This window comes from Mercenaria mercenaria, chromosome 18 (assembly GCF_021730395.1).
Source record: "Mercenaria mercenaria strain notata chromosome 18, MADL_Memer_1, whole genome shotgun sequence".
NCBI lineage: Eukaryota > Metazoa > Mollusca > Bivalvia > Venerida > Veneridae > Mercenaria > Mercenaria mercenaria.
In genome coordinates, this window is record NC_069378.1 from 62,226,013 (window position 1) to 62,238,482 (window position 12,470).

A 12,470-nucleotide genomic window follows, 5' to 3' on the forward strand; every position below is an offset into this window, starting at 1 on the left:
CGCTGGTCACGTTGCATTCTACAAATGACGACAAATCAAATTGGACATAGTTTATTTCCCAATAAACACCTTCTGCTAACGAGATAACTTCTCTAAATAGACGACAGAATATTGCCAAATTGACGAAAATAATCGAATTTATTCTAGGGTTTCTGGAATAATCTGAAAATCGAAACTTTCAATTACTGCAGCCATGTTTCGACAGTAATTGAGGAAAAACTATTTTTCTTCTTGCCCATGCCATGACATTTCTGCTATACTGATAACAATGGTTCTAAGTCTGGAAATTTTAGGAGTGTTTATGTTTTAAATGAATCTGTTGCCAATTTGGACGCTGTTTTTGTAAGGCGTTAGATAATTAGATTTCCGTGAATCATAGTATCTGTTGATGAATTAAACCCCCTAGCCCGTCACATAAATAAACAGTTTCTGTTTCCTTATCTCTGATTTAAGCGCACATGTGAATTAGCTCTCTGCAGATGAATTTTTAGGAACAGACATGTTTTACGTAAATTGCAATGGCGATATTTTTCTGAATTTATGAAAAAAAGACTGTCTGGACAATTAGTGAAATGAAATTAAGATCATGTAACGGATCTGTGGGACGGGTTTTAATCGGTGATATACTATCAAGCTATATGTGACTGATTTAAGGCTTTTTACATGTATCACTCACTGTATGTGAATGTTTAAACGCTTTTTAGTCAAATTTTAAATCAGCACTATTATCCCCAATTTAAATGTTTGTCCCCGATTCGCCAGACTTGTGGAGAAATATTTTACATACACTGGTTTGAGTGAGGTTTTATAAAACGTGAACCGGTTAAAACTTCAAACTGAAGCTTTGACACATTTCTAAGTGGTGCAAAACTGTTTTCCAATATGTTGATATCTCTTCGCTGTATCCTTGTCTTTGACGTATTTCTTGTATACCTGTCCGTCTGCTACGGATCGAAACACACACTGCTGTCGCGTTTCGTTTTAAGGCGGGATTTGTAGCTGAAACAAGAATGTTCCTAAGCTTTTGTGTTTTTGTCCTTGGTTTTCTAACCAGAACAAAGACCTAAGATTAGCTTTTACTGCAAGACCCAGAAAAAAATGCAACTATATGAAGCTTTCCAGATATTTGTCTTTCAAGTGACCGGTCTGGATTTAATTAAGAAATGTTTTGCAACAGAAGACATGGTTGTCTCGGTCATACTTTTAACAAGATTTTCCTAAATAGATTTGTCAATTTTCTCAACAAAGTTACTTGGGTTTTTTGCAATGTTACGTTCCATTTCTTTCATTTTCTGGTAAACTGTTAACAAAATTAAGTTAAATAAAAAAGGAATATTAGTTCTGTAAGAATGTTCATATAATTCAGAGAAATTATATGGATTCTAATTAGATTGTTAAATTAGAGTTAAGATTACTGCACTGGATGACCTTTAGATAATATGACAAAACAAAATCTTCTTGTTTCAAATTTATTATGTAAACATAGACTTTGTCATTTTTTATTTGTAGTCATGGTAAATGCGGTCCTCTTTACTTTTATTTGTGTTGCGAAGTAAAATGATATTCGGCCATTTCCGTGCGACAACATATACGCCGTATCTACTTCGGTAGCTTCGGCGGTTAAAACCACATGGACTTTCCGTAAAGTATCAAAATTGCAAAAGAAAAATACGTAATCAAATGAAAAATGTCGATTTCAATTACGGGTCCACCACACTAAGCTACGTGTAAAATGTGCTACTTCTCGTTCATATTTTGGATAAAAATTTTGAATGTCTACATATGAAAAAGCGGAAAAGAACAAAAGAAAATTAAAGCAATGTAGGCTTTGTTTATCATATCAATTGTTCGTGATGCTTACTACATTTAAAATGTTGCTATTTCCACTTTACGAGAATATTTTGTAAACAATTTATATGCTTTGATTAGTTTCCCTATAACAAATTTTAAAGAGTACATTTTTTATCAAATATTGAAAAAAAAAATCATTCTTTTTACTGTGGACGAGGTGCTTTGAAATACATGTAAGTTCAACATAATTTGAAACATTTGAAGTTAGTGAATGATTAAAAAACGACAAAACTTTAGCCTATCTCCTGTTACATACTGTTGTGAGGACATGCTCATAATATATTGATTTTTCAAACAACGTTCAGGTTTCGCGCCTGGCCTCGATTGAACTATTGTTGAAAAAAACAAGCGGATTGCCTTTTTATCGTGACGGCGCACATTTCATAGATTATACGTTTTAGAATATATTTCAACTGAAATTTGAAATCAAATGAATCCCGGTTACCAACATTTCGTTTCAGCATCGGTAAAATTTATATTATATTTCTTTATAAGTTATAAAAACCGTCACCGTAGCCCAATGGTTAAGGCGTCCGCTTCGGGATCGGGAGGTCGAAGGTTCGAGCCCTTCTCGGGGAGCAGTTGTCCGGGATGTGCAGGGAATTTGTTCCGAAAAGGCCGGTTTGTAAGCCGCGAGCTAGTTAAATGAATGGTTACCGACTTCTATCCGCCTGGCACCTGGCATAGCGGTAGGAGTTGGGAGGTAATTGATACGCACAATAAAGGTGTCTCATAAGCCAAATTGGCTGGCTCTTTCAATAGGGGTGACACTATAATAAACAAGACCTTTACCTTAATAGATTAATTATTTTCGTTTGTATGAGAAAGCAGCTTTTTCAACTCGAACTCTGTTGAACCGTTTTTTTTTTTTTTGTTTGTTTGTTTGTTTTTTTTTTTTACGTCCAAAGGTCAAAAGTAACGGGACTAAAGTATTCCGCTGTCAGTTTAAAGATTATATTCAATTGTCATGTTTATAAACATGAGTGATTAGGTACACTTGACGCGTACAAACAAAAATGGCAGACTTCCATATTGATATGTTTTTAAAAGAAAACCTCTTCTCAATTGTTGTGCTTTGTCAACCCGTAAATAACATTTTAAACGGTGAATGAGCATCCATTGTACCTCGTGTAATTTGACCTATATTGGGTAGTTAAAACCTTTTGTTTTTATTAGTTTATGCGAGCATATTAAGATAAGTTGACGAAAAAGTGTGAATACTTAAATTACGACCTTGAAAAAATACAAAACTAAAAATTTGGAGATGGAATAATTAATATAGTGCATATTAAAGAATAATTGAATTTACAGAAATGAAGGCCATGTCATATAAATAATTTATTCAAAAGTGTTGTGAAAACATAACTTTTGCAAATAAAATGTAAACATGGGAATCTAGTTATGGAAATTAACCTATTGTTGAAATTAAGAAGTTTGTGTTGCTAAAGTCATATGTTTTCTGCGCAACGTTTTATTATAAATTTTGCAAAAATTAAGAAAAATTTTGCTTACATGACAAGATACAAAACATTGACAGTAGTATAGCCGTCAGCCGCGTCTACATCCGGAAAACAAAAAAGAAATATGGCGACCAACTTAGCACGAAAATCTTTCAATGTAACAGACGAATGCCTGCACGTGTTATGTGATCCGTGCCGTTTTACTGGAAATACGACAGTTGCAATAAAATACTGTACTGACTGTAACGGACATTTGTGCCCAAACTGTGTCAACACGCATATGAAAGGAAAAAACACGAAAAAACACACGCTTTCGTTTATTAAAACCAAGCGCACATCTTCTAATACGCGTGCGTCAGAGGGGACGGCTCAAAGTGGTAAAAGTTTTGACACGAAGTGTCTAGAGCACACGAAGCCTGTTGTTTCATATTGTCTTACACACGACGCACTGTGTTGCAGAGTCTGTATTGCTTCTACACATGTAGAATGTAAACTCCAGGTAATGTTCTGTCTTATGACATAATTTTATTCGTTTTGTTTAAAGCATTCCGGCACAAGATAAAGTTTCCAAAGGTTGTTTAAGCAGTATAACTGTTTTTTTATCTGTCCAAAATTAAAATGAGATTTGCATATTCTTGAAAAAGAAACCGGAAACACACTATAATGTTTCAACGTTTGTGTAGAAAGGGCAACCTTAAGTAGCCTGATTTTGAAAAAAAGGTGTTAAATTGTACGTCATCTGTGCCATTCATTTGTCATTGTTTATCTTTTGGCGGTATTGTGAAAATTGTTTGGGGTTGCTTTTACAGGTTTTATCTGAAGCGGCTTCAAGAAGTCGCGACAGCCGAGAATTAAGGACAATTGAATCGGGAATAAGACGTCTACAAACAAAGTTTGAAGAAACTCAACGAAAGAAACAAGGAATTCTTCAACATCTTGGTCTCCAAAACGATACGTTTTCAAAAGCCGTGAAAACCTATCGGAAAACATTGGACAATATCTTGGACAAATTAGAATCAAATTTGCAAAAGGGAAAAGACCGCCATTACGATGGAAAAGTTGAAGAGTTGAGGGGTTGTCTCAAAATATGCCAAGATGCAGTTAGTGTTCTCACCGGATCGCTTAATGAAATTGACATAGCCTCGAGACAAGGGGATGACCAGTCCTTATTTCTAACACTCAAAAAGGTATGAAAAATTACAAGCAAATAAATTGTTGGCATTTTCGTTTAAGGCGAGCGGCGTCAAACATATTTCTAATTCATTGTACAAAGTACTTTTACCAGGTACCATTGCTATCACTTTGATTTATCAAATGATCAAGCCATTCGAGTGGTTTGACGTCTGATTTATCACGGTGCAGATTTCAAATAAATATCTAAGCATCTGGGCGACGAGCTGTGGTAAATGAGACGATACACCACAAAAAGGCATAATTCATTTTTGTGCTTACATGTTCATTGAAATATGTAATAAAAGATATGCTGGACTTTATTCAACCGTGTAGCAATGAACCGAACGTCATGCGGACAGTTAACGTCTTTGACGTCATAATGCTCGCTTGCCGGTCAGCGCGTAAACCTTTGTTTATCGCATGCTATACATAGCTTGTCATTCTTCTTTGTTTAACTGGCGATCAAAGTGAGTCGTATTACTAGAATGAAATATTTATATATACATGTTGTAAACCAAGACAACATAGCATTGACAAAGAGTTATCTTGATTATATAGTTCTTGGAAATGTTAAACAATTTCTTGTTTTTCAAATACTTGCACTGTCAGGGGGGGGGGGGGGTTAAAAATTTATTTATTTATTTATTTATTTACTGTTTTAAGGTACAAGCTGTGTCTTCAAGGTATGAAACGGTTTTAACGGACGTTGAAAAACAACTTCCTAGAAATTACACCTTCCATTTTCAACCCGACGTAAGTATCCTTATAGTGCAGAATAAAATAGCCTTTTCAAGCGAATTCTGGCGTACAAATTATCACTTGAGGTTTCCATACAAACCAATTACTTACTCAACACAAAATATCTCTCATTTATTACTGTTGGTGTTATGTATTTTAAATTCTGTATCGTATTTTGTAATTGATTCATTCAATTTATACATTTTGTTGGATAAAGAGTTACAACGAAACATTTAAAATCATATGGCGACTTTTCTAGCTTTTGATGATAGAGAAATACCCTATAATTGTTCGGGTATGTTGTCATTTTAAAATCATACATTTTTGGGATATGGCTATATCATTTAGGCTCCACTTTTTACTGCAGATAACAGCGTTATAAGTAGACCAACATGACCAAGGAGTCGATCAGATTTTTCTTTCTTTTCTAGATTGCCATAGAAAGGTTCTTAAAGGGGGTGAACGAACTCGGAACTATAAGAGACGAAAGTAATGTCATGAATGGACCATATATATCTTGAAGGAAAAACAGGCAAAACAGATACACGCGCAAAAATGAAAATAGCTATATCTTGATAATGTACACTATAATGAAATCTTAAAACATATTTTCTAGATACGTTTAACAACTCATGATGAACATTAACGTTAGGTAATTTTTTTATGATTTGCCGAAGAGCATATATTTTCAACTCACGTGTTCGTTAGTCTTTTTGTAACGTTATTTTGCATGAAGGCATTTATGCGACCACTGCAAGCTGTCAAGACTCACATTGATGTATTTGAGTACACCACCCCTACTGATTTTTGGATTACAGGTAAGGTCAAGGTCGCACAAGGTCAACGTTAACTTTTTGCATGAAGGCACTTTACTCGCGAACCACTGCACCCAGGACCTTCAAACTTCACGTGCTGATATTGAGTACACTACCTCTACTGATTTGGGTCACTAGTCAAAGGTCAAGGTCACAGGGGCTAACGTTAACTTTTTGCATGAAGGCACTTTACTCGCGAACCACTGCATCCAGGACCTTCAAACTTCATTTGCTGATAGTACTTATTGAGATATACCACCCCTACTGACTTGGGTCACCAGATCAAAGGCAAGGCACAGGGCCAACGTTAACTTTTGCATGAAGGCACTTTACTCGCGAACCACTGCACCCAGGACCTTAAACTTCACATGCTGATGTACTTATTGATACACCACCCCTACTGACTTTATGTCACCAGGTCAAAGGTCAAGGTCACAGGGGCCAACGTTAACTTTTTGCATGAAGGCACTTTACTCGCGAAACCACTGCACCAGGACATTCGGATTCTGTGCTGATAAGAATTATTGAGTACAACACCTACTGACTTTATGGTCACAGTCAAAGTCAAGTCATAAGGGCCAACGTTAACATTTGCATGAAGCACTTACTCGCGAACCATTATGCGATTTTAAGTCACATGACATGTATGATAATTATATGATCAATTTTTTAATGAAATTAACAAAAACTATGACGTTTGTACAATTGTATATAAATATGCAGTAAATATATATATATATAAGACACAAAATAGTCCGAGTGCGGGTCGGAATTGTATTATGAAGATATTTGCAAGTAAAAGAAAAAACGTGCATCTCTTTTATTCTACATAAGAAATTTTGCTGCACGTTCAAGTAAAGTCCAAAATTGTCCGTATAAAATCTGTTTAAACTTTGCCAGCAGAATAGTAGATAAAATCATGTTGCTCCTTCTCTAGTTTTCATTAGGTCTATCGTTAGTTTGTTTATAAGTGGTAATAATGTGTTTTGTTAACAGGATTCAGTCCGACAAGAAGACGTGTTCAATCACCGGTACTGCGTTTTTACCAGACGACAAAGTTGTTGTAGCAGTCAACAATAAACAATCAAGTCTTGCAGTTCCATCTAAACCGATATCTCGTCTAGAAACGGTCATCACCACGTGAACGTGGCAAGTGTCTATCGTCAGAGTGCGTTTACATGCCAAACGAAAAGTCAGTCGCAATTATTTCTGTTGGAAAGGAACTGTCTCTCAAGAAAACGATAAAACTGGAGGTGGAATGTTATGGAATAACCTTTTATGAAAACGAGTTCTTCGTAACAAGTGGCTGGAGTACTGAAAAGGAGATACAAGTCATAGGTAAATGACCAGTAGTTCTACATCTTCTTGAATTTAGCGCAAGTTTTTGTCTTGTATGTGCCATTACTTTAACAATATAGTATAACGTAACGTCATATTTCAATGTAACAACGCGAAACAGCTAAATTTGATTTAATAGTAAAATATAACATCACGCCATATAGCACCCGGTGATTAAATTATCATACTTTTATGTTTACCTCAGATTCAGAGGGTGTCGTGAAACGAAAATTGCGTCCTGAAGCAGGTGTTTTGAAATGTCCCCTTTATGTCACAGTCGAGCCAAAGTTTGGTCGTGTGTACGTATCGGACTATGAAAATGGGGTCGTTGGGCTGGACATGGGTGGGGAACCGATATTCAGGTTTGTATGTTTTTAAAATATTGAAAAAAGGAGAGTTTTCAATACATTTTGCATATATTTGAGTGCCGTACATTTTGATATTTTTATTATTTGGAAATAGTATGAGGTTATTCGACTGTACTGAGTACAATACTGAATTCTATTGGACTCGTTCACAGCAGTAATAATCAACACTTTGACGAGGCGAATACCGAGTGTTTTCCGATCTTGCAAAATCCACGAGGACCGAATACAAAATACCAGGTCTAGCTACTGTTATATTGACTCTTTTATATATACTTCCACTTTTTTGTTTGTTGTTTTGTTATAGAATGAAATTTTCAATGTTTATCGATGTTAAAATGGAACTTAGCCCTTACCATGCTGGACACGATTGGTTCTGCCTTTGCGACCAGTGTAGATCATGATCAGCCTGCACATCATTGCAGTCTAATCATGATCTGCACTGTTCGCTATTCTGTCAGTATCTTTTTGGTAAGCACCCTTTTTGACAGTTAATGGTACTGTCAAAATTGGAAGATGGAAAAGTCCATTATAGAAATTTAGCAGAGTAAGGGCTAGAATTGCCTCTTTATTTTACACCATAAAGATATAAATTAAAAAACAAAAATTCATGCAATTTAACTCACAAACAACAACACACATTAATTTAATGAATTTAATGCGTTCTTCTCTAATTACACGTAGATCTTTGTTAATTTTCCAACATTAACTCTCAATCCCCCCAAAAAAATTCGAAAACAACTTGTCTTGAAATTTTGAACCGGATACTAAGAAATTGAGTGCCGCTATATACAAGGGAAATAATTCCAAATGTCTCTTTATAAGGTATCGGAAGAGTTGTCCCGTCCAAAATGAAAAATATGGATTGTTTGGTCTGGAGTCCAATATGAAAAATATGGAGTTTGTGGATTGTAAATTTCGCATGTTGCTATATATACTTAAGAAAATGTGAATGCGTTTTAAATCACACAGTACATTGTATTGTCACGTGATAGAAAGAAACGCTTCCAATTGGTTAAAAATATATATGTGTGTGAAATAATTATTGTTAATAGACTATACATAATTGCTCAAAGGCAAACATTTCATAAGCGAAAATAAAACAACGCATTGCAAAAGTCCACAAATGGACTGCGTGAAACGTCTCAAAGTACGGTATACGATACTAGCTCAATAGTGTTCCGCGTTTGTTTTTTGTGTTGTTTTTTTTTTTTTTTTTGTATCATTTAATAAAATGTTTCAGCTAATACAAGAGTTATTTCTGTCATCAATGAACAATACATGTACTACAATATTTGCTGCGACATTTTGTTTCTGAAATTTCACAAAACGTTTTTACTAATTTAGAAACGAAAGGTTTACAGATGTAAACGAGGTTAACATGAATACCAAACGAAACTTGAAGCATGGTTGGAAATAATGAGTAACGACACATTCCAACATTCAAAATATAGAAATATCTGTTTATTTGTCATATTACATTTCCAGATACAATGATACAACAACTAAGGGTTACATGGGAATATGTTCTACACCGTCCGGTGACGTTTTTATCTGTACATTTCAACCGAACGGCATTTCAAAGGTCATGAAGGAAAATAAACTAGTCGGGTCGCTTCCACCGGACGAAAGTGAGCTAGAACCAGTCATTACTCTTCCAAATAAAGGTGGACAAAGGCCAAGGTCGATTGCCTACAGTAGAAAAACCAACAGAATTTTGATTTCATTTGTGGGCCAAAGTGTCGACGTAATGAGTATATACCATATGTAGTGCTGTTATAAATAGCCAGTAGTTGACGTAATTGGTATACAGCGAATGTAGTGTTGTTATAAACAGCCAGTAGTTGACGTAATTGGTATATACCGTATGTAGTGCTGTTATAAATAGCCAGAGTGTCGACGTAATGGGTATATGCCATACGTAGTGGTGTCATACATTAAATGTAATAATTTTATTTTCAATGGCGTCGATAATTGACATAATTAATTACATGTTTGGCCTCGTTGACAGATGCCATTTGTACAAGTATTTCTGTTTACAAGAATACATTTGCCATGGATATAAATATCATCCGTATTTATTGATATATACACGTGTATTTAATCATTGTATAATCACGTATAGTGCCAACCGTCAAATACTTTAACGTTAAAATGTGTGAGGTAGAAATTAACCACTCTGGATTATAAAATGACTCCATATATAAATCACAAGTCTAAAAATTTGTGTTGTGTGACTGGTTTATGTTCAACACACATTACTAGGCTAATAAGGCAAAACTTGAAAAATGAAACTGAAAACATAATTCTGATGCCATTTAATGAAACAAATAGTGAATGATTTGCCTCGGGCAATAGTTCTGACTGTTGACCGGCACCCACTTTAGTAAGTGTACTAGTCTATTATATAATGCTTACACATCCTTTCCGCCCACACAGTCATTGTGCAATATTTTGTGCTCTTAGTTTCCAGGGCAACGATCTTCTAGAGAAAGCAGATACAATCCAGACCTAAAGATTAAACAAGCTAATTTGACATAGCTGTAAATAAGCCAAATTGTTTTCATTACTCGTTGATTGAATATTTCCAGTAACGTAACCCTTAACCAACGAACACAAAGCCTATTCAATACCAATCTAGCGGCTCATCATCGTCCTGTGAAATGAATTAGTTTTTGCAAATTTGTTATATTGGTCAACATGTCTAAAGTGCTATGTCCAATGAATAAGCAATTTGTTCCAACCTTACATAAACAAATTGTCTGCTTGACCTCATATGAGGGGTATCCAGAATGTTCGGTAACTTGCAGACTTATTAGGATCCGGTGACTAAATTTGATAAGTTCTAGGATTTTGCTCATGGTGGAATAATATCTAAACAAGGAAGATTGCTGAACAACCATTTGCAAGATAATATCGCGAAATTTATTTTTAATACGAATTAATAATTTAGTTAAACATTTTATGTGAACACATTTGTAAAGTAATGCCAAATTTTGGTTTCAAGACTTAAACTACTGTTTATCCATCTGTCCGTAATTTGATTTCTCTTTGAATATCTCTGTACGTTATGCAACTCCGTGATAATAAAACTTTTAATTAAAAGATATATTTAAACTCCAAACGGTTTCTACATCCATCTGGATATCTTCAGGGTCAATGCGATAGACGGAACCTGTTGTTGATTTGGTGGAGAAAACAGTGGGGCCGGTATTAGGTTGCATGATAATAATTTATTTCCTCCTCATTTACATCTTAAAGATTACATTTACAAACATCAATTTCTGTACTTTAGAGCATTCGAATTACAAAAAAAAAAAAGAAAAGCATATAGCCAGATAGTATAGCATAAACACTTACTAAATATCTTGAAATATTGAGATGTTACACTTATTTAGCCAAGAGTATATCACGGACGAAAATTCGTTAACTTTAACAGTTGAGAACGACTCAGATTTCCTTTAATTTCTTATGAATCGATATTCGTTTTACATTTTCATTGAACAAAAAATTGGTATATAAAAATATTTGAAGGCTGTCTTTGGTGTGCGTGCTTATAGTACCCATCATGACATTTTAACATCAGATGGCTCTTATTTTTGCCCGCTTTCCTAATTAAAAAGTTTTACTCAAGCAACACAACTGATGCTTTTTTATTGTGAATAAGTGGATTTTAAAGAGAAGAAAGAAATTCTTTAAGGTTGAATCAACTTGATACCGGCGCCTTTCATAGACAGCACCATAATTCCACTTATTCCGATCTGGCATAGTGAAACGCATGTTTTTCAGGTACTTTAAAGTCGGTTTCCTGGGATGTTCGTCTGTTCAAGGTTTTGGAGGATTATGCCCTATACAAAAAAGAAAATACTCTTGTTCTGGACAAATACCATTATTATTCTGTGTACTAGGGATAAAACACATATTCGAGGGACCTCGGCTTAAAAATGTATTAGTAACTATAGTTTGAGGAGAGGGCAACCACCTGAGGTCGTTGATCCGCCCCTGTCCATATAGTATAATGTAAAATTTTGAGCCGCATCATGAGAAAACCAACATAGTGCATTTGTGACCAGTATGGATCCACACCAGCCTGCGCAGTCTGGTCAGGATGCATGCTGTTCGCTAACGGTTTCTCTAATTGCAATAGGCTTTAAAAGCGAACAGCATGGATCCTGACCAGACTGCGCGGAAACGTAGACTGGTCTCGATCCATGCTGGTGGCAAATGCACTATGTAGGTTTTTTCATGGTGCGTCTCAAATCCTGCCCAGTCGTCTCCTGTAACAGTAAAGAAATATGTGTCACAATTAGGTACTGGGGTTGTTTTGAGTATTCTTCGGGTATTTTAGTCAAATTTTGATGATTTATTACAGCAGTAAAATAAAAATAAGAAAAAATATCATAGTTACTTTGCAAAACGGTCATGTGACTTTCAGTGTAACTCCAGGCTGGATTATATATGCGCTTTCAATGGTAAAAAAGGCTACAATGGCCGTATAACAATTATTAAGATAAAGAAATAAAAAACAAGAAAAGTGCTACGAAACTGATACAAAAATCCCTCAGGATAAGTTAGTGCTTTCGCACTTTTTAACGGACTCTTGTACCAATCAATCACTCGTGATAATCTTAGTTTCATAACACTGATAAACCTGCCGCCCTAACCCTGCGTTCGGACGGCAGTATCCGAGACAGATTAATCAAGTCGCAGATTACTATACGTACTTTTTA

At 35.2% G+C, this 12,470-nt stretch overlaps 2 protein-coding genes across 2 annotated transcripts; both read left to right on the forward strand.

Moving 5' to 3' along the window:
* The first annotated feature begins 2,453 nt into the window (after positions 1-2,453).
* Positions 2,454-5,753, forward strand: LOC123539391 (E3 ubiquitin-protein ligase TRIM71-like). The gene is made up of 4 exons (XM_045323958.2): positions 2,454-3,810; positions 4,121-4,498; positions 5,148-5,237; positions 5,654-5,753. The coding sequence occupies exons 1-4, from the start codon at positions 3,436-3,438 to the stop codon at positions 5,741-5,743; spliced, it is 933 nt and encodes a 310-aa protein (XP_045179893.2). The 5' UTR covers positions 2,454-3,435; the 3' UTR covers positions 5,744-5,753.
* Positions 5,754-7,215: 1,462 nt separating this feature from the next.
* On the forward strand, positions 7,216-11,280 carry LOC128550605 (uncharacterized). Its single transcript, XM_053529895.1, has 3 exons — positions 7,216-7,375; positions 7,581-7,737; positions 9,229-11,280. The coding sequence occupies exons 1-3, from the start codon at positions 7,216-7,218 to the stop codon at positions 9,509-9,511; spliced, it is 600 nt and encodes a 199-aa protein (XP_053385870.1). The 3' UTR covers positions 9,512-11,280.
* Positions 11,281-12,470: the final 1,190 nt, after the last annotated feature.

What these genes read in the sequence shown, in the direction of transcription:
- LOC123539391 (XM_045323958.2), top strand. Translation starts at nt 3,436, where the DNA reads ATGGCGACCAACTTAGCACGAAAATCTTTCAATGTAACAGACGAATGC. An exon ending in ATGTAGAATGTAAACTCCAG is followed by an intron (nt 3,811 to 4,120) that starts GTAATGTTCTGT and finishes TTGCTTTTACAG; the next exon opens with GTTTTATCTGAAGCGGCTTC. An exon ending in TATTTCTAACACTCAAAAAG is followed by an intron (nt 4,499 to 5,147) that starts GTATGAAAAATT and finishes TACTGTTTTAAG; the next exon opens with GTACAAGCTGTGTCTTCAAG.
- LOC128550605 (XM_053529895.1), top strand. Translation starts at nt 7,216, where the DNA reads ATGCCAAACGAAAAGTCAGTCGCAATTATTTCTGTTGGAAAGGAACTG. An exon ending in AAAGGAGATACAAGTCATAG is followed by an intron (nt 7,376 to 7,580) that starts GTAAATGACCAG and finishes TGTTTACCTCAG; the next exon opens with ATTCAGAGGGTGTCGTGAAA. An exon ending in GGTGGGGAACCGATATTCAG is followed by an intron (nt 7,738 to 9,228) that starts GTTTGTATGTTT and finishes TTACATTTCCAG; the next exon opens with ATACAATGATACAACAACTA.